The sequence below is a fragment of the Chiloscyllium plagiosum genome, unplaced genomic scaffold, assembly GCF_037043375.1.
Source record: "Chiloscyllium plagiosum isolate Xiang-an unplaced genomic scaffold, Cpla_swu_hap1 HiC_scaffold_43, whole genome shotgun sequence".
NCBI classification, from domain to species: domain Eukaryota; kingdom Metazoa; phylum Chordata; class Chondrichthyes; order Orectolobiformes; family Hemiscylliidae; genus Chiloscyllium; species Chiloscyllium plagiosum.
In genome coordinates this window covers 22,042,976-22,062,731 of record NW_028270181.1, presented here as the reverse complement: position 1 = coordinate 22,062,731, position 19,756 = coordinate 22,042,976, and the positions used below count along the sequence as shown (strand labels likewise).

The following is a 19,756-nucleotide window of genomic DNA, read 5'->3' as shown; positions in this document are numbered from 1 at the left end:
CAACAACACCAGCCACAATGGGTCTTGTTGCTGCTCAATGTTTGCCTCATATTGTAGATGGACAAGCTGTGACATGCCCAGGCAGACTGGAAATTCACTGTGTCCATAGTAACCAGAACAAACACGGGCACACGACATGCAATTCCAACGGTGGCATTCTGTTCATTCCTAAAGCACTGACAACAAAGAACAAACTGTCATGGGTGAGTGCTCCAATCCAGTTTCTGATGTGCTAGTTTAGCACTGACATTTTCTATGGCGGCTCATCATTTGGAGATCTGTTAAAACAGGGTTCGGAGCAGGGTAGATTATCCAAGGTGTACGAGAAAAGAGGCATTTGATGGGCAGAACAGTCCCCACATATACCATATCTTTGTTTTTACATTACAAATGCTTAGGGATTATTGGGCCCACTGCTTAAGTAAGATACCACAGAACAATAGAAAAATTATAGCACAGTACGAGGCCAGTCAGGCTACTGTGTCTGCATTGTCTGAGAAGTAAAACTAACTGCCCATTCTGAGATGGCACCGTGGTTAGCACTGCTGCCTCACAGCACCAGGGACCTGGGTTCAATTCTCAGGTGACTCTCTGTGTGGAGTTTGCACATTCTCCCCGTGTCTGCATGGGTTTTCTCAGGGTGCTCAGGTTTCCTCCCACAATCCAAAGCTGTGCAAGTCAGGTGGATTGGCCATGCTAAATTGCCCATCGTGTCTAGGAATGTGCAGGCTAGGTGACTTAGTAATGGGAAGTACAGCGATAAAGTTAGGGGGGGTTGAGCTGGGTGGGATGTATTTTGGAGAGTTGGTGTGGATTTGATGGACAGAATGGCCTGCTTCCATACTGTAGGGAGTCTATGATAATCCAAGCTGCTAGTACCTGGTCTGCAGCTTCCAGCATTTCAGATGCAGATCCAAGTAGTTTTTAAGTGGGTTAACGGTTTTTACCTCCACATTTACAATGTGTTTCAACGTACCACGCATTTGCTTATAACAGTGATAGATCTTTATTTAAATATTCATTTTCCCTGTTCCAATACCATACTGCAGAAGTTCAATAGGCAGTTTGCCACTTTCTCCAGGGCAACTGGGGACTGGCGATTAATACTGGCTGAAACGGTGATATCCACATTCTGCAAATCAGTGAAAGGAGCAAATAGCTGATTTCCTATAAATGGAGCTTCACATTTTGGTTCCAACATCCACAACATAATGGACACAAAACCACAAGATGTAAAGGAGAAGTAGGCCTGGGTTCCCACCTGCTTTAGAGGTGTGTAACAACATCTTTGAACAGGTTGATTGAAAACATCCAGGAGTTGAAGTGGACCATTCAGCCCATCAAGTCTGCTCTGCTATTCAATGAGATCTGATAATCCTCAACTCCACTCTCCTGCCTTTTCCCCTTGACTCCCTTCCCTGACTTTCACTGGAGAAGTAATTTTGACAAATTGAAAAGAGAGTCAATGCACAATCCTGTTAATCTATTGGGAGGATGCTGTCGAAATAAGCTTAAGCTGTGGCAATGTGCATTTGTACATACATGTTATAATCTGTATCTATGGTGATGATGGCTGAGGTTCCAATATTTATATTATCATGAGAAGGACCAGGAATTTCTCTTGCTTTTACTGCCTGCCATTGTTGAAAGGATTTAGAGTCTGATCATCAACTTGTTTGCCTGCATTACAAATGCACCCTCTGTGCCCAACAAGATCTCAGATGGGGCTCCGAACCAGAGCCTCAGGCTCAGAGACAGAGCCATTAGTTACTCAAGGGCTTCAGGAGCCTGCAGAGCTGCACATCACTGAGCGTAAATAATAGTGTGGGGGGAGTCTGAACACATATATTAGACTAAAGTGCACACTAGAATAAGACCGTCTTGAAAATACATCAACATGAACACATGATAGATTAGTCCTTACCTAATGTAGTTATGAGACTCTGGTATATCTATGATTACTATGTGCAGCAGTATTTAGTATTCACGTACAATAAATCATGTAACTTTGAAGTCGAAATGTGAAGCTAGTTCTTGGCTTTGCCTTCACTTTGACCAGTCGTCCTTGAACCTAATCTCATTTGTGGCATGCAAACGTGCTTCTCTGACAGACAGGTGAATTTGTCTGTCATCAATTGCATATAGTTAACCCATTAGCCCTTGAACATGTGTGTTCTTAGTGCATGGACAATTCCTGATTGGGTTGGTGTAGCATCCTTTTGTCCATCTGGATCTCTCAGTCATTAGGCCCTGAACTAACAGGCTTAATAAGAACATATGTGCAGCAGGAAGGGGCTCTTGTAGTACAGAGGTAGTGTCCCGACCTCTGAACCAGGAGATGCCTGGGTTCAAGTCCTACCTGTTCCAGAGGTGTGTAATACCATCTCTGAGCAGACTGACTGAAAACATCCAGGAGCTCAACACAGCCATCCAGCCCATCAGCTCTACTATTCAATAACATCCATGGCTGATCTGACTATCCTCAGATCCACCTTCCTGCATTCCCTTACTGATTAAAAATCTTACCTACCTCAGCCTTGAATAGGCTTAATGACACAGCTTCAACATCCTTCAGTGGTAAAGCATTTCCACAGATTCATAACCTTCTGAGAGAAGGAATTCCCCCTCATCTCTGTTGTAAATGTTGGACACCTTACACTGAGATTGTGTCCTTTGGTCCTAGTCTCTCCCACAAGGGAGAAACCTTTCTCCATCTGCTCTGTCAAGTAGCTTATAGTCTTACTGTTCTTCTTCCATCAGAAGAACTTTGCAGCTTGGCTCAGTAAAACCTGGGCTGCAGTCGTTGTGACAGAACATCAAGAGGCATGTTTAGATTTTTGTGAAGTTACTTGGATGAACCCGATTGAAGGATTGTGAAATTAACAAGAAGTGGTGGAGGCTGGTACAATTACAACATGAAAAGGCATCTAGACGGGTACATGGAAGGGTTTAGAGGGATGTGGGCCAAATGCTGGCAAATGGGATTCGATTAATTTAGGATATCTGGTCGGCATGGGCGAGTTGGGCCGAAGGGTCTATTTCTGTGCTGTACGTCTCTATGACTCTAATTGGGGTGGGTGGCTTTAATATCAAGTGAGGCGCGAGAAATGAAGAGAGGGATAGACCAGTTATATTACCAAAATTGGAGTTAAAAGGAAAAGCGGGAAGATTTCGAACTCTCCCTTTCCCCTTCCCTCCCCAGTACTGATTTCAATATGGATAAAATCAGGCTGAATGCAAACCAATCGTGTCAATGCCTGACTGGCGAGGCAAGTTAAAATTGTTCCAAACCTTTGGAGTCAATTTTAGTTTCAATCACCTGCACATACCTGTCAGATAATGAATGCCGTGCAGCATTGTACAAAAGCAGTCGACAATAGAGCTCTCACTGCAATGTTACAGGAGTCATGAGGGATCAGTAATTATATTCTTGTGCTCGTTTAGTGTAAACATTAGACAAAGAGACAAGTGTGAACAGACTGACTAATCAGAAACTTGCAACCTTTCAGAAGCGGAATCGTGGCCTGGATCACCATCTTAAATTAGTTAGTGTGACTCATGCAATCATTGCCTATACATTACTCGTCCTTCAGAATACTAACTTTGTCAGGATAGATTATCATTCGGAAGAAGACAAACAATCAGACTGAAGAATGTACCTTTCTCCCAGGCTCTTGCCTTAATCAGAGTGAAACAGCCAGGATGGGGTTGGAGGTCATGCTGGGAAGAGAGGACTTTCGTAATGATCTGGTTTAAAAGATAGGGGAAAGCCAATGTTTATTGAACAGTTAATAATAATTTCAAAACTAATTGCTAAAGCAGTCACAAACTCTCCCCTTTGATTCCCTGTGCCTCATCATTCTTGCTGGGTAAAGATAATAAATGTGTTTGTCCTTGCTGCATGCTAATGTGCTGATTGAAAACAAAAGCAAGATTTGGCCAAAGTTGTGTAGAGTAGCTGTTTCAGATTTCAGTTTATCTCCAGTAATGAGCTGAGCTGTCCAGATTCTGTTGTCGGTGTACTCCATTGAACTTTGAACTTGCCGTTGCAGAGATGTGAACCCTGGCATATTTTCTTAAACTAAGATGACAAGACTTGGAGATGTGGAGTTAGTTGCCTTAGTTATACTTGCTAGACAAGTAGGAGGCTGGAAGGACACAGCAAGCCAGGCAGCATCAGAAGGTGGAGAAGTCAACATTTCGGGTGTAACCCTTCCTCAATTATACTTGCGGCTGCAAGTGTGGGTACGGTTACAATGATTAAAAGACATTTGGATAAGTACATAAATAAGAAATGTTTAGAGACCCAAGTGCAGGCAGGTGGGATTAGTTTAGACTGGGATTATGAACTGGTTGGACGGAAGGGTCTGTTTCCGTGTTGTATGACTCCATAACTCAACCATTTGGGTCAGGGAAATTCAGTTCACTGAATGTTAGGTTTATTGTGATGTTCTATATAATATTGTAAGAAACTACTGATTTAACAGAGGATCCATTTAAACAATGCTAGCCTGCAAAAGTTTGAAGCATAACTGGCCTATCAAGCTCTCTTGTGCATTTTAAAATCCAGATAAGCTTTCAATGCTTTTAAGACTAGGTGCACGAACAGTAAATGTTCAAGAAAGGAAAGATCCTTTTCATTTCCTTTGTTCTGTGCTGCACTCAAGTGAACTTCAGCTTTTTTAGAAGCAGATTGCCTTTACTATTGGACATGTCATTTGTCCATTTGGAATGTAGAAAGAAAGATCTGTACTCGTGTGCCATCTGTCACAACCTTAGGTCATCCTGAACAGTGACTTTAGCGATGTAGGTACACAGGCAGCAAGGTCCCACATCGAACGGGGGTGAGTGACCGGCGGGTATCTGTTTTTGTCATGGTAGCTGAGGGATAAATAGATTTATAGAGTTGCATAGCACTGAAATAGAACGTTCGGTCCAACTCTTCCATGCCGACCAGATATCATAGAGCCATAGAGTTGTACAGCATAGAAATAAACCCTTCAGTCCAACCGGTCCATGCCGACCAGATATCCCAACCCAATCAAGTCCCACCTTTTAGCACCCGGCCCATATCCCTCCAAACCCTTCCTATTCATATACCCATCCAAATGCCTCTTAAATGTTGCAATTGTACCAGCCTCCACCACTTCCTCTGGCAGCACATTCCATACCCATACCACCCTCTTTGTGAAAATATTGTCCCTTAGGTCTCTTTTATACATTTCTCCTCTCACCCTAAACCTATGCCCTCTAGTTCTGGACTCCCCGATCCTAGGGAAAAGACTTTGCCTATTTATCCAATCCACGCCCCTTATAATTTTGTAAACCTCTATAAGGTCACCCCTCAGCCTCCGATACTCCAGGGAAAACAGCCCCAGCCTGTTCAGCCTCTCCCAATAGCTCAAATCCTCCAATCCTGGCAACATCCTTGTAAATCTTTTCTGAACCCTTTCAAATTTCACAACATCTTTCCGATAGAAAGGAGACCAGAATTGCACGCAATATTCCAACAGTGGCCTAACCAATGTCCTGTACAGCAGCAGCATGACCTTCCTACTCCTGTACTCAATACTCTGACCAAAAAAGGAAAGCATACCAAATGCCTTCTTCACTATCCTATCTACCTGCGACTCCACTTTCAAGGAGCTATGAACCTGTATTCCAAGGTCTCTTTGTTCAGCAACACTCCCTAGGACCTTACCATTAAGTGTATAAGTCCTGCTATGATTTGCTTTCCCAAAATGCAGCACCTCACATTTAACTGAATTAAACTCCATCTGCCACTTCTCAGCCCATTGGCCCATCTGGTCAAGATCCTGTTGTAATCTGAGGTAATCCTCTTCGCTGTCCACTACACCTCCAATTTTAGTGTCATCTGCAAACTTACTAACTGTACCTTTTATGCTCATATCCAAATCATTTATGTAAATGACAAAAAGTAGAGGGCCCAGCACTGATTCTTGTGGCACTCCACTGGTCACAGGCCTCCAGTCTGAAAAACAACCCTTCACCACCACCCTCTGTCTTCTACCTTTGAGCCAGCTCTGTACCCAATTGGCTAGTTCTCCCTGTATTCCAGGAGGTCTAACCTTGCTAATCAGTCTCCCATGGGGAACCTTGTCGAACGCCTTACTGAAATCCATATAGATCACATCTACCGCTCTGCCCTCATCAATCCTCTTTGTTACTTCCTCAAAAAACTCAATCAAGTTTGTGAGACATGATTTCCCATACACAAAGCCATGTTGACTATCCCTAATCAGTCCTTACCTTTCCAAATACATGAACATCCTGTCCCTCAGGATTCCCTCCAACAGCTTGCCCACCACCGATGTCAGGCTCACTGGTCTATAGTTCCCTGGCTTGTCCTTACCACCCTTCTTAAACAGTGGCACCATGTTTCCAAAACTAATCTAATCCCATTTGCCAGCATTTGGCCCATATCCCTTTAAAACCCACTTATTCTTATACCCATCCAGTTGCCTTTTGAATGTTGTAATTGTACCAGCCTCCACCATTTCCTCTGGCAGCTCATTCCATTCACGCAACAACCATCTGCATAAAAAAAGTTGCCCCTTAGTTCCCTTTTATATCTTTCCCCTCTCAACTTAAACCTATGCCCTCTAGTTTTGGACTCCCCTACCCTGGGGGAAAAGACATTGTCTATTTACCCTATCTGTGCCCCTCATGATTTTATAAAGCTCTATAAGGTCACCCCTCAGCTTCCACAACTGCAAAACATTGCACTGCTCTTGTAACACCGCAGGAGCTTTTTTGGTCTGGGTGGGATGCTCTTTGGACGGGCCTAATGGAATCAATGGGCTGATTGGACTGCTTCCACACTGTAGGGTGTTCAATAGTATCAGCTCAGTTCGCCATTGATACTTATTACGATGCTGGATTTGAATGCCAAATGTAATGGTCTAGGTACGGATCAATAACATTTTTAAAGTAGACAAAATGTGAGATTCCGATATTTACACACAAAGACAAATGACAAGATTCCATTGACTTGAACAAACACCAGACTTTACATAGAAGGTAAGAACAGTAATACAATTTGCTTTATCTACATTATATTACTCCAATTAACATTAATGTGGCAAACATGAGTAACAGACGTGCACGCCCCCAAAGCACATTCAGTACAGTCAAAGCAGATTGCATAGATTTCTTTGCAGCAAACTATTCCCCAATTACAGCTCCAAACCCCCTGCACAAGTCATTACTGTTGCAACAGCGCATCAAGTGTCATTAAATTCACAAAGGAATTTCAATTTTTTTTCTTTCAAAACTGTAACTTTAGAACTCTCGCAAAAAGGATCACGAACTACCCCAGTGACTGCTCACACTCTCATTCTTCACATTCCTTTCCTGGGACTTTGCCCCCCTTGATTCTAAAAACCGTACTCCAGCATCTTACTCACAGGCGCAACATTTGCTTTTTCACTGACAGCTAACTTTGCCAAGTTGGTATTGCCCCTGCATTTCTCTGAACATTTCTCTGCTGAACCAAGCAAATATGACATGTGGGCTTCTTTCACAGTCACTCACAGTTCCAATGAACTTTCAATGTCACATAACTTCTTCCAAGCCCCACTGCTACTAGAATATTTCCTGAGCCCTAACTCCCAGCTTCCTTAGCTTTTCCTAAGGCTCTGAGTTTGCTACAGCAGCACTTTTCCAGGTTGGAGTTTCTTCTTCCTCCTCCTCCTGACTGACTACGAGCCCAAAGGCAGCAATCTTTTCCTGGGACTGTGTCTAGCCAACTGCCCAAAATTGACTGTTGTTCAGTAACTCTTCAATTGTTCTGAGTGACCTTGTGAAAACCTTGCAACAATTCCCACCTTTCTTGCTCAGCTGTATTGAATGTAACTAATATTTTGGAACAATCAAATGTAGCAACTTCTTGGGACTGTCTGTTCCCTGGAGGTGACAAGAGGAACAGATCGGTAACTTGAATAGGACAAAATTAATACAAGAAGATGATTCTATCACGCAGTCTAAACCTTGACACAATGAAAACCTCAAGTTTGCTACTGCTAATGGATAAAGCCCATGCAAAATAAATACACAAGGTCCAGAAACAAAACCACTTGTAGAAGTGGGCAGCACGAGTGGCTCAGTGGTAAACACTGCTGCCTCACAGTGCCAGAGACCCAGGTTTGATTCCACCCTTGGACAATTCTCTCTGGGGAGTTGCATATTCTCCACGTGTCTGCATGGGCTTCCTCTGGGTTTATTTTTATTCAACTGTGGGACGTGGACATCACTGGCTCGACAGCATTTATTGCACGTCCCTAGGGTGCTACTGTTCCCTCCCACAGTCCACAGATATGCAGGTTAGGTGGGTTGGCCATCGGAAATGCAGGGTTATTGGGATAGGTCGGAGGTGTTTCTGGGTGGGATGCTCTATGGAGGGTCAGTGTGGACTTGCTGGCCTCCTTCTAAAATGCAGGGATTCTATGAAAAATCACTGGTTTAACTTTTATACATTAAACATCATCCAGACTCGGATGTTGCCAGGGTTGGAGGATCTGAGCTATAGGGAGAGGCTGAACAGGCTGGGGCTGTTTTCCCTGGAGCATCGGAGGCTGAGGGGTGACCTTATAGAGGTTTATAAAATCATGAGGGGCATGGATAGGATAAATAGACAAAGTCTTTTCCCTGGGGTCGGGGAGTCCAGAACTAGAGGGCATAGATTTAGGGTGAGAGGGGAAAGATATAAAAGAGACCTCAGGAGCAACTTTTTCACACAGCGGGTGGTATGTATATGGAATGAGCTGCCAGAGGATATGGTGGAGGCTGGTACAATTGCAACATTTAAGAGGCATTTGGATGGGTATATGAATAGGAAGGGTTTGGAGGGATATGGGCCGGGTGCTGGCAGGTGGGACTAGATTGGGCTGGGATATCTGGTCAGCATGGGCAGGTTAGACCGAAGGGTCTGTTTCCATGCGGTACACCCCTATGACTCTATGACTCTTAACTGATGCATACTCATCAGCCACCAACACTACCAGTTAAAATTGAAAATTCTCTGAGGTCTACTGGTTTGTAATGGAATTATAGAACGTCATTATTCAGCATATGAGAGATCATGCAACCAAGAAACCTTATGCCAGTCTCTTGCTGCTATTCAGGTAGTTCCAGGGACAATAAGTTCCTCTGCTTTGTTAGCCATGTATTCACGTGTGTCATTTGCATGGTGGGGCACATAAATGTGAAGAATATTATAGACAAGTCCAATAAATATAACAGTGGCTCAGTGGTTAGCACTGCTGCCTCAAAGCACCGGGGTTCCAGGTTCAATTCCAGCCTCGGGCAACTGTCTGTGTGGAGTTTGCACATTCTCCCTGTGTCTGTATGGGTTCCCTCCAGGTCCTCTGGGTTCCTCCCACTGTACAAAGATGTGCAGGTCAGGTGAATTGGCTATGCTAAATTGCCCATAGTGTTAGGGGATAGTCAGAGGGTGGTGGGTTACTCTTCGGAGGGTCGGTGTGGACTTGTTGGGCCGAAGAGCCTGATTCCAAACTGTAGGGAATCTAATCTAAAAAATCTTGACATCCACCTGCCAATGCTCAATTCCAACAGGACTTCCTTTTTAGTGTTAAAGAACCTGCCTATGTCCCTTACTCCAAGAATATGCAGCCAACAGATGAGTCAACTCTGTTAGCACAATAGGCGAGACAAACTGGATGAGAATTTTGTTTTTGGATTATAGAAGCTTTCTTGTGGCATTACTCATACTGACTCAGCATCCAAATTGAAGTGCCTCAAGTGTGAACAGTGACACTTCAAGGCTGACAGAAAGTAAGTGTGACGCAATCAGGAGGCGGCCTGCCTTTGAAAGTACAATGGCTACGTGAGGAATTTGCAAACGGCGAACAAATGATTTATGACATGCTGATGTGGGCATTAAAGCAAAGTTCTGATGTATTCTCTGCTAATTTATGACAGAGAAAGGCAAAATGTCTGGAAAACTCAGCTCAGTTATTTCAGGGGGGACAAGTAAAACTGAGTGGGCTTGTGATGTAAAAGACAGCAATCCCTCATCAATAATGCAGGCTGATACCAATGCAAAATGCTGCAGACCAACAGGATCCCTATGGTGGTGAATCAGGCCACTCAGTCCATCAAGTCCATGCTAACCCTCCAAACACCATCCCATCCAGACCCGTACTCTATAACCCTGCATTTCCCAGGGCTAATCCACATAGCCTGCACATCCCCTGACACCATGGGCAATTTAGCACAGCCAATCCACCTAACCTGTACATCTCTGGATTGTGGGAGGAAACCCTGGCAAAATGCACAAACTTCACACAGACAGTCTGATGAGGGTGGAATTGAACCCAGGCCCCTGGCACTGTGAGGCAGTGTTAACCACTATGCCACTATGCCACATAGTAGTGCATGTTAATTGTATATGAATTGTATTTTCTTGGATGCAGGTTGTAGGCTTTAACTGGGGCTTCACATGTTTTGCAACAAATAGGAATTTAGTGTTTAGAGTGGGGATTTGCATCGGTATACTGTGCATCTCCATAAATAAACACTTTTGCAAGTGTGGAAAGGTGTCCAGTTCTATCCTTCACTCCTTGGTTTTCTGAAGTATAGCACAATATTGCATTGAGATCAGGAACTAATTTTCTTCTCAGAGAGCTCTGTATACAACGTTCCAGTCTGTCAATGTCCTGAGTGTGCTGAAACAGCAGCTAGACAGCTTAAATTGATGATGTCTGTTGGCCTATTAATAGTGCTCCCTTTCACTAAATAAATTGACAAAATGTTTGCAGAGGAGCAAGGCTTCGAATGCCTTTTTCCACATCTATAAATGAGCTTTTGCAGAATGACTATGCTCAAAGCTATTTTTCAGCACTAATGATGGATGGGAAACACAGGACCTTAACTGACTTTGAATTAGAGTTCCACTACATTTGTGTGAATGTCAGCATCACCAATATGGCACAGTGGTTAGCACTGCTGTCTCACAGCGCCAGGGACGCAGGTTCAATTCCACCCTCAGGTGACTGTCTGTGTGGGTTTCCTCCCAACAGTCTAATACAGGTTCGGATCGGCTGTGCTAAATTGCCTGTAGTGGCCAGGGATGCACAGACTACGTAGGTTAACTATGCGCAATGCAGGGTTACAGGGATGGGGTAGAGGTATAGGTCTAGGTGGGATGCTCTTTGGAGGGTCAGTGTGGACTTGATGGGCTGAATGGCCTGCTTCCACACTGTAAGGATTCGAAGATCAATCTCTCCCTAGCGAATTAACTCTACAAGATGCATGACAGTTGCAAATTCTCTGAAAAGGTGCTTTCAAATTTTCTTGAAAATCATCGAAAGCAATTTACATTCTCATTGAAACTGACTTCCAGACAATGAGAATCACCCAAATGCCTGTTTGGCTCACTCGAACTCTGCAAATTAACCGTGTTCAGATCATTTCATTTTTATGTCGCCTAAAAGAATAAAAGCAGTGGTTCCTGGAGCAGGACTTGAACAGCTAAACTGTCTGACTCTAGGGTGGAATCTGAATCCAGAATCCCTCGTCTGACTCCAAACTCAGACTGCTTCTGCTGAGTCAAGACCAGCAAAGTTAGACCTAACTTGATGGCTGATCAACACTCACAAAACATTCTGGTTTATGTTTTAAGTTTGCCCCTTTTCCTCGGGTTTTGCGCCATTTCAGATCAGTGGAGTGAATCTAAAGGTATTTTAGAGGTCTTGCCTTAAACTTACAACTGGCAAATTGTTGTGACTCTTTCCACTGGAACCACCTGAAGGCACTGTTGCCCCTAGTCCTTCTTTTCAGTATTAGTTTAAGTTACTCAGTCCGAATGGAAGGAGATTGGTTAGCTCAGTTGGCGAGACAGCTGGCTTGTACATGTAGAGTTAAGCCAACAGTGTGGGTTCAACAGCTACACCAGAAGGTCATGCCTTCTTAACCTCACCCATTGCCTGAGGTGTGGTGACGATCAGGTTAGACTCTCCGCTATTGCGCAGCCCCCACCCCTCTCTCTCTTTCAAAGGGAGAGCAATACTATGGTGACTTTATTTGTCCCATTGTGCTCAATCACTACTCACTTCATACTGATTTGCATTATAGTCACTTACGAGATCGCAGGTAAGCTTCCTGGAACTTAACTCAAGCCCAACAACCAATGAGTTAGTAAAATAAAACCAGTCAAATCTTCCCAGGAATGGTCTTTCATATTCTGATGGGCGCAGCTTGTCTTGTGATATCAGTTAACACTTTCAGGTATCATATGCCTTATGCACATGACACCTCCAAATCTTCTCTCTTTTCGTTGTCCAAAAACAAATCTGATCCAAGGTAAAATATTCACTTGTTGATTTAATCAAAAAGCTGTTAAAGACTACTTAGGTTCATCCTAACATGAAAAAAGAGACTTCTTTTTCCATGCCAATGTCCATCAATCTGTTATGGAATGGTAGGCACACAAATTGCACAGCAAAAGAAATATTGGATGATCTGACAGCACTTCAACCCATGTAACACCACTTTGAATCATCTAGCTTTTTTTGGCATTTGGCTCCCATGTATCATTGCAACTCCTCATAGGATCTAGATTCTCAATTATCAAAAGATGTTGACAGTCCTATTAGGGAAGATGCAGTGCCTGAACTGCTTTAAAGAGTTAAGCTGATGGTTTAGCTGAAATTTTCTCCTCTGAAGACACTGTCTGATCTTGAATGATGGTCTAATCGAATTCAAAAGATCAAGCAAATTTGAAACTCCAAAACTAAGTCACTAGCCACAAGACAAGATCAAGATTGTGTGCCTCGGATAAATTGGATAATCTCATGTTAACGTTTCTGTATAGTACCGCATGACTGTCCACCCTGAAAAGATGGAGAGCACGTAAAACTCATGACACTGATTCTCTATCAAGAATTGTGCATCTTAAATTCCGTCAGTCAGGCTGAGGAATGATGCACACTATGACAGGAAATGAATTACGTTGTAATATGACTTCTGGATATCGTCAAAAGGCAACTCATGGGAATTGAAAGCCAAAGAAAATTGAAATTTAATGGAGCATGATCCATTTCTTGTTCCACTTATTCCACAAAGATAAAGTGTGAAATCGAGAAATTAACTGGAGGTGCACTCTGAACTTTATAGGCCAAGCACAAAACACCAGAAATGGAAGAGAAAGTTCGACATATTGGTTGGAACAATGAATGGTAACTTGCTGAGGCACGTATAAAATACTCCACAGAATGTTCTTCCATTAGTTTTGGTTTCTCATCCATCTGGAGTCTGTGCCTCTTGCCTTATCTCATCCATTCTTTGGGACTCTTCTTCAACTACAGTTTTAAGGTAGATACATTCTTAAGAAATAAGGCAGGGGGATGGAATGATTATTATCGGTACATGGGAATGAAGGTAATTAGGTTAATCATGATCTTATTGAAAGAAGGAGCAGGTTCAAGGGGCTAATGGGCCTAGTCCTGTTCCTAATTTCTATGTTTCTCAGTTGTATGAACATATATAGAACATAGAAAAGTACAGCACAGAACAGGCCCTTTGGCCCACGATGTTGTGCCGAGGTTTAATCCGAATGTAAATGTTCATGTAAATTCAAATGCTTCATGACCTCACTCTTTCCAATCTCTGTAATGTACTCCAGCCCTCAAAGATCTCTCCACCTCCGGCAGCATGGTGGCTCAGTGGCTAGCACTGCTACCTCATAGCACCAGGGACCTGTGTTCAATTCCTGCCTCAGATGACTGTTTGTATGGAGCTTGCACATTCTCCTGTGTCTGTGTGGGTTTCCTTCAGGTGCTCCCATTTCCTCCCACAGTCCAAAGATGTGCAGGTTAGGTGGATTGGCCATGCTAAATTGTCTGTAGTGTAAGGTGCATTAGTCAGAGGGAAATGGGTCTGGGTGGGTTATTCTTCAGAGGGTCGGTGTGGACTTGCTGAGCTGAAGGGCCTGTTTCTACGCTGTAGGGAATCTAATCTATGGTCTCATGCACATCCCATATTTTAATTCCATTTCAGTGGTAGATGTGCCTTCAGGTAGCTCCTAAGCTGTGGAATTCCTTCTCTACATTTCCCTTAATCTCTTTCCTCTTTTAATTCACTCTTTATAACCTACTCCTTTGATCTCACCTGTCCCGATATTACCTGTGACTCCATGTAAACTTTTACTCAATACTTTGTCATCAAAGCACCTTCAGACATTTTACTGGATTAAGTGGCACTATTTTAATGCAAGTCGCTGATACTGTTCCAGAATGCTGAAAGGTCCAAAGATTTAACTTTTCAGTCAGTGAATTTAATTCATGTCATGCCTTACAGAGAATCTCAGAAAGGTGTTCTGAACATCCAAAGCTATAAATGTGTTCAGAATGATTATATAATCATAATAAGCAAGTCAGGTTATTAGATTGTCACATACCTTATTCTTACACAGTCATAGACACATTTACAGAACAGAAACAGACCACTTGGCCCATCGAGTCTATACTAGTAAGTTTATTTCCTTACAGCGCCATTCAATTTCGTTTTGGAATTATTGAAACTTCCTGCTTCCACCATCCACATGAACAATGAATTCCTGTTTATTATCAGTCTCTGGATAAAGAAATTTCATTTTTCTCACATATATGTTTCATCTCTTGCCCGAGATTTTAAATCTGTGTTTCCAAGCCTTTGTACACTCAGCTGATGAGAAAACATTTTCCTTACCTACTTTATCAAAACCAGTCATAATCTTATCCACTTTTATCCAATCTCCTCTCAATCTCTGTTGTTCCAAGGAGAATAACTGCAGCCTTTCTAATCTAACCTTGTAACTGAGTACACCCCGCGCCCCAACGTCATCCTCAATCCCTGGGACTATTGTGATACCTCTCCTCTGCTCCCTGTAGAGGAGCCTTACATGCTTTGTAGATTATGCTGCTAACCAGAACTTGGTGCATTATTCTGGCTGTGGCCTATCGGTTCAGCATACCTTCCCTGTTTTTGTATCCAAGGCCTCGACTTATGAAATCTGAGGTTCCATAGGCTTTGTTATTCTCTCTTTTACATGTCCTGACACCTTCAAAGATGAATACACATGGCCAAATTCCCCTGAGCCTACACACTCTGTAGATCTGTGCATTAATGTTTATACTGCACCATCGCAGTCTGGGAATGATATTAGTTATACGAAGGCAGAAGTCGCACAGCACCACGTTATTGTCCAACAGGTTTATTGGAAATCACAGTGTTCACCTGATGAAGGAGCAGCGCTCCGAAAGCTTGTGTTTTCAAATACACTTGTTGGACTATAACCTGGTGTTGTGTGACTTCTGACTTTGTCCACCCCAGTTCAAAACCGGCACCTCCACATCCTGGGTTCTATGTAAGCAGATGAATCGGAATGATAGTGAAGCAGCAACCACCTTTATACTGCATCTGATTTTCTTAAAGACATCGGATGCAATATATACCAGGCACTAGCAGCATTGCTTGATCTGCGCTCATTGATCTTTGAATCTAGTCAAGATCTTGACCCTGAAGGCGGTCAGTACATTATTGGAAAGAATTAATTTTTCCTTATCTTCTTCCCTGGTTGCAAAACCTTCATAATTTGACCAACAGCTAAAAGTAAGAGTGTTAATAAGGGAGAGAGGTCACAAAAACATGGCCGACAATGGATGAAAGGGGAAGTCACAGACGCTGAATGTCATTAACATAGATTATCTTTGCAATGTGAAAATTCTACCTCCAGTTCGACTTACCCTCTGACAGCATTGGGCTTTCCAGTCTCTGTAGCCCGCCTTGCCCCTCTTTGACTCTTCTAAAGGCATCTAGTGCTGAAGTGATGGAGGCAGCTGAAGAACTGTGAGGCTCCTTGTTCCCCAGAGTTGCCTGCTGCGGTCTGCCCGTTAGGAACTCCCTAGACCTCGAAAGGTGCTGACTATAGGAAGAAACCCCCATGAGAGGCTTGGAAACATTGTAGTTTCCGTTAGCATCTGGGATCACAGCGAAAGACATGACACTGCCATTCCTTGGGACACAGTCTCCACTGAAGCTCTTGGTGATGGGGGCTGAGGGGGAGGGAGACTGGTAACTAAGGGACCTGCGGGAAATCCACAAGTCAATGCCTGCTTCTGTCGGCTGTGCAACACTGTTCACTCCTGAAAGACAAAGAATTCGCACAAACTGGTCATGTCAACTCAGAGTTATTGACAGGAAGAGCATCAATTTATCGAACCGTGGAGTTAGCAAGTGCAATTACCACAGGAGATGTGCCTTTCGCTATTATAATCCCAATTACCACAATTAGCACAATCTTTTCTCAGTAATTAGAATTTCAAGCACTGAAGAAACTCCCAAAAGAAAGTTGATGAAAAATGAACCAATGGTGACGTAAATCTGAATCACACAGAAGAAGATTAGTGGACAATGAACATTCCACAGTGATCTTTAGATTATTGATTATAGATTAACATACCGAAGGAGCAACCCAGTAATTATTGTGATCTCAGTGGTGTTTGCACTGCATTTACCAATGTCACAATGATGAGAATATTTTGCATTTATTTGTACAGAAGGCCAAAGCACCCTCCCCCAATGTTACTTCAGTATTTAAAAGATGGAGCTCTGTGAGGTTTCAAATTGAAATGAAAGCAAGAAAGTTTGCTGGAAATGAATTTAAGGAGTCTCAGTCCAACGTTGGATTCCGACACAAATTGGCATTGTGGGTTATTAACCTTTTCATTGCCCGACTGCAATGGAATACAAGGATGTTTCCTGTGTCAAAAGGAAACAGTTACACAGAGGCTGAGGTTTGAAGCAGATTGTTGGGGGTTCGTTATAGGAAATTCTTGCCAAACCTGACCTTGGTCCAGTCAGTGTCTTATAGGCAGGAAACAGGGTCACCCCATCTCTACCATATTGCCTCATTAAGCTTGTCCAATGAAAGCACAAAAAAATTCCAGCTCTGTATCAGATTAGCTGCTCCCACCCTGGATCGTTGCCTTTGGTCTTAAGATCCCTTCAGTGGAAAGGGGAAGTACACAAGGGAGACCTTCATATCTGACTACATCTCATGGGTTCAGCTCAGGCAGGTGAAGGCAGGATTGGGTTCTGCTGTCCTGGCAAGAGTCGCTGTCAGAAACCAGGAATGAAGAGTTACTGTTTGAGTGAGATACTAGGGATGTGGCAGTTTCCAGAGGAAAAAGCAGTGACAGAAAGCACAAGTAGCAGGAAACAGAACCCATGCTTCATAAAATCTTCTGTCCATTTGATATACTCATTAGCCCAGTTAAATTAAACAGATCCATAAACAGGCGAAATGGTAGACACACAAGACCATGGGAGGCATGGTGATTAGCACTGCTGCCTCACAGCGCCAGGGACCTGGGTTCAATTACAGCCTCGGGTGACTGTATGGAGTTTGCACATTCTCCCCGTGTCTGCGTGGGTTTCCTCCGGGTGCTCCAGTTTCCTCCCACAGTCCAAAGATATGCAGGTTAGGTGGGTTGGCCATGCTAAATTGCCCATAGTGTCCAGGGATGGGAAGGCTAGGTGGATCAGCGATGGGAAATGCAGGATTATGGGATTGGGTAGGGGGTGTGTCTGGGTACGATAAGATAAAGAAGCAGAAATTAGGCCATTGAGCCCATCAGGTCTGCTCTGCCATTCAATCATGGCTGACATGTTTCTCAACTCAATTCTCCTGCCTTCTCCCTGTAACCCTTGACCCCTTTATTCATCAAGAACCTATTTTATCACTGTCTTAAATACACTCAATAACTTGGTCTCCACGCCCTCTGTGACAATGAGTTCTACAGAGTCCCCACCCGCTGTCTGAAGAAATGCTTCCTCATCTCAGTTCTAAATGATCATCCCTTTAAATTTCAGAAGAATACTTGTTACTAATACTGTACAATGTAATCTCAGCCACACAACAAGTGGGAACTTTATTGCAACATGTCATCAAACCCTCAAACTGTGGCCCATCGATTAGCCGTCTGAATTGATGATAACAGCGTTCCGTCTGCACCTCACCTCTCAATGGCACGCAATGATAATTAAAGTCATGTTTCAACGGGACACTTGCTGAGAGAAATATTACCATTCACGCAATCACTCGATTTGCAATATTGCTCCCCTGCTGTCACCAGGCAGAGTGGGTTAACAAGACCGGTCACCTGTTAAATCTCCAGATTGCTCAAGCAACTTGCCGGCTAAGAGCATCTCCTGCCTTTTCATGCTCAGAACAGCCTGGCACCCTCCTGAGGACGAAGGTTTATAAAACTCTGACATGCTGAGCCATTTTATTACAGAGCTATTAAGTCCCCAAGTTTTAAAAGACTACCTTTGTGGTTATTGATTCTGCGGGTCACAGCAGCTAGTTCCGGATTTTGTTTACGATGTAGCCTCTCCCTGATGACAGTGCTTCGATCAGGTTGGTTGGTGACACTGTCTTCCTTTTGGACCTGGAATAGCAATGAGAAGATATTTTAGATATGTATTTGTCATCAGGGTAAGAATCAGTTCTGTTGGAAACTGTGGCACATTAGATTCCTGTAGGAAGTGATAGCTCTATTTTTAATGGATGGAATTGTCTTGGTTTGTATAATAGAGTCATAGAACATGGAATAAACTCTTCAGACCAACTCCTCCACACTGATCAGGATTCCTAAACTAAACTAGTCCCGTTTGCCAGCACTTGGCCCATATCATCCGACGCCTGGAGGAAGAACGCCTCATCTTCCGCCTTGGGACCCTCCAACCAAAGGGAATCAATGTCAATTTCACCAGTTACCGCATTTCCCCTTCCCCACCTTATCCCAGATCCAACCCTCCAACTTGGCACTGCCCTCTGAAACAAGCCTACCTGTCCACCTTCCTTCCCATCTATCCACCCCACACTCTGTTCCCACCTTCATCTAAGTATTGCCTTCCAAGCTACCTTCCCCCAAGTCCCACACCCTCTCCCATTTATCTCTCAATCCCCTTGGACCCCCTGCATTCCTAATGATGAGCTTCTGCCCAAAATGTCAACTCTCCTGCTCCTCAGACGCTGCCTGACCTGCTGTGCTTTTCCAGCATTACACTTTTTGACTCCCTCTAAACCCTTCCTGTTCATATACCCATCCAGATGCCTTTTAAATGTTGTAATTGTACCAGCCTCCACCACTTCCTCTGGCAGCTCATTCCATACATGCACCACCCTCTGCATGAAAACGTTGTCCCTTAGGACCTTTTTAAATCTTCCCCCTCTCACCTTATACGAATACCGTCTAGTCTTGGACTCCCCTACTCAAGGAAAAAGACTTTGGTAATTCACCTTATATGCACTGCTCATGATTTCATAAATCTCTGTAAGTTCACCCCACAGCCTCCCATGCTCTGGGGGAAAGAAAGAATCCCAGACTCTCTTTCTATCTCAAGCTCCCAATTCTGGCAAAACCCTTATAAACTTTTTTTCTGGCTTTTTCTACTTTAACAATGTCCTTCCTATAGCAGGGGACCAGAATTGTTCGCAATATCCTAAAAACTGCACTCCTTTGAAAAATAATTCCAATCAAATCCAGGATTGAAGTGTTTCTACATAGTGAGTTGCTACTCTGAGGCTTTGGAGAGGGTGCGGAAACAGATTACCAGAATGTTGACGGGTTTTGCGGATATTAGCTATGAGGACAGTTGGGCAAATTTGGTTTATTGGTTTATTTTCATTTGAACATCAGAGGCTGTTGGGGGGGGGGGGGGGATTTGGTGG

The 19,756-nt window shown here is 43.5% G+C and overlaps 1 protein-coding gene across 12 annotated transcripts in view; it reads right to left on the bottom strand.

The window, feature by feature from the left end:
* ptpn20 (protein tyrosine phosphatase non-receptor type 20) overlaps positions 1 to 19,756 on the bottom strand; it is a 440,815-nt gene that overhangs the window by 296,407 nt on the left and 124,652 nt on the right. For 10 of the 12 annotated variants that reach the window (XM_087982468.1, XM_087982474.1, XM_087982476.1 and 7 more), the window contains exons 6-7: positions 18,350 to 18,470; positions 15,765 to 16,163 (exon numbers count right to left, since the gene is read on the bottom strand). In XM_087982468.1, coding sequence (XP_087838594.1) covers positions 15,765 to 16,163; positions 18,350 to 18,470 — 520 coding nt within the window. Of the gene's footprint in view, positions 1 to 3,659; positions 3,748 to 15,764; positions 16,164 to 18,349; positions 18,471 to 19,756 lie in introns of those variants that run through there. The other 2 variants (XM_087982479.1, XM_087982478.1) reach the window with 2 other exon arrangements.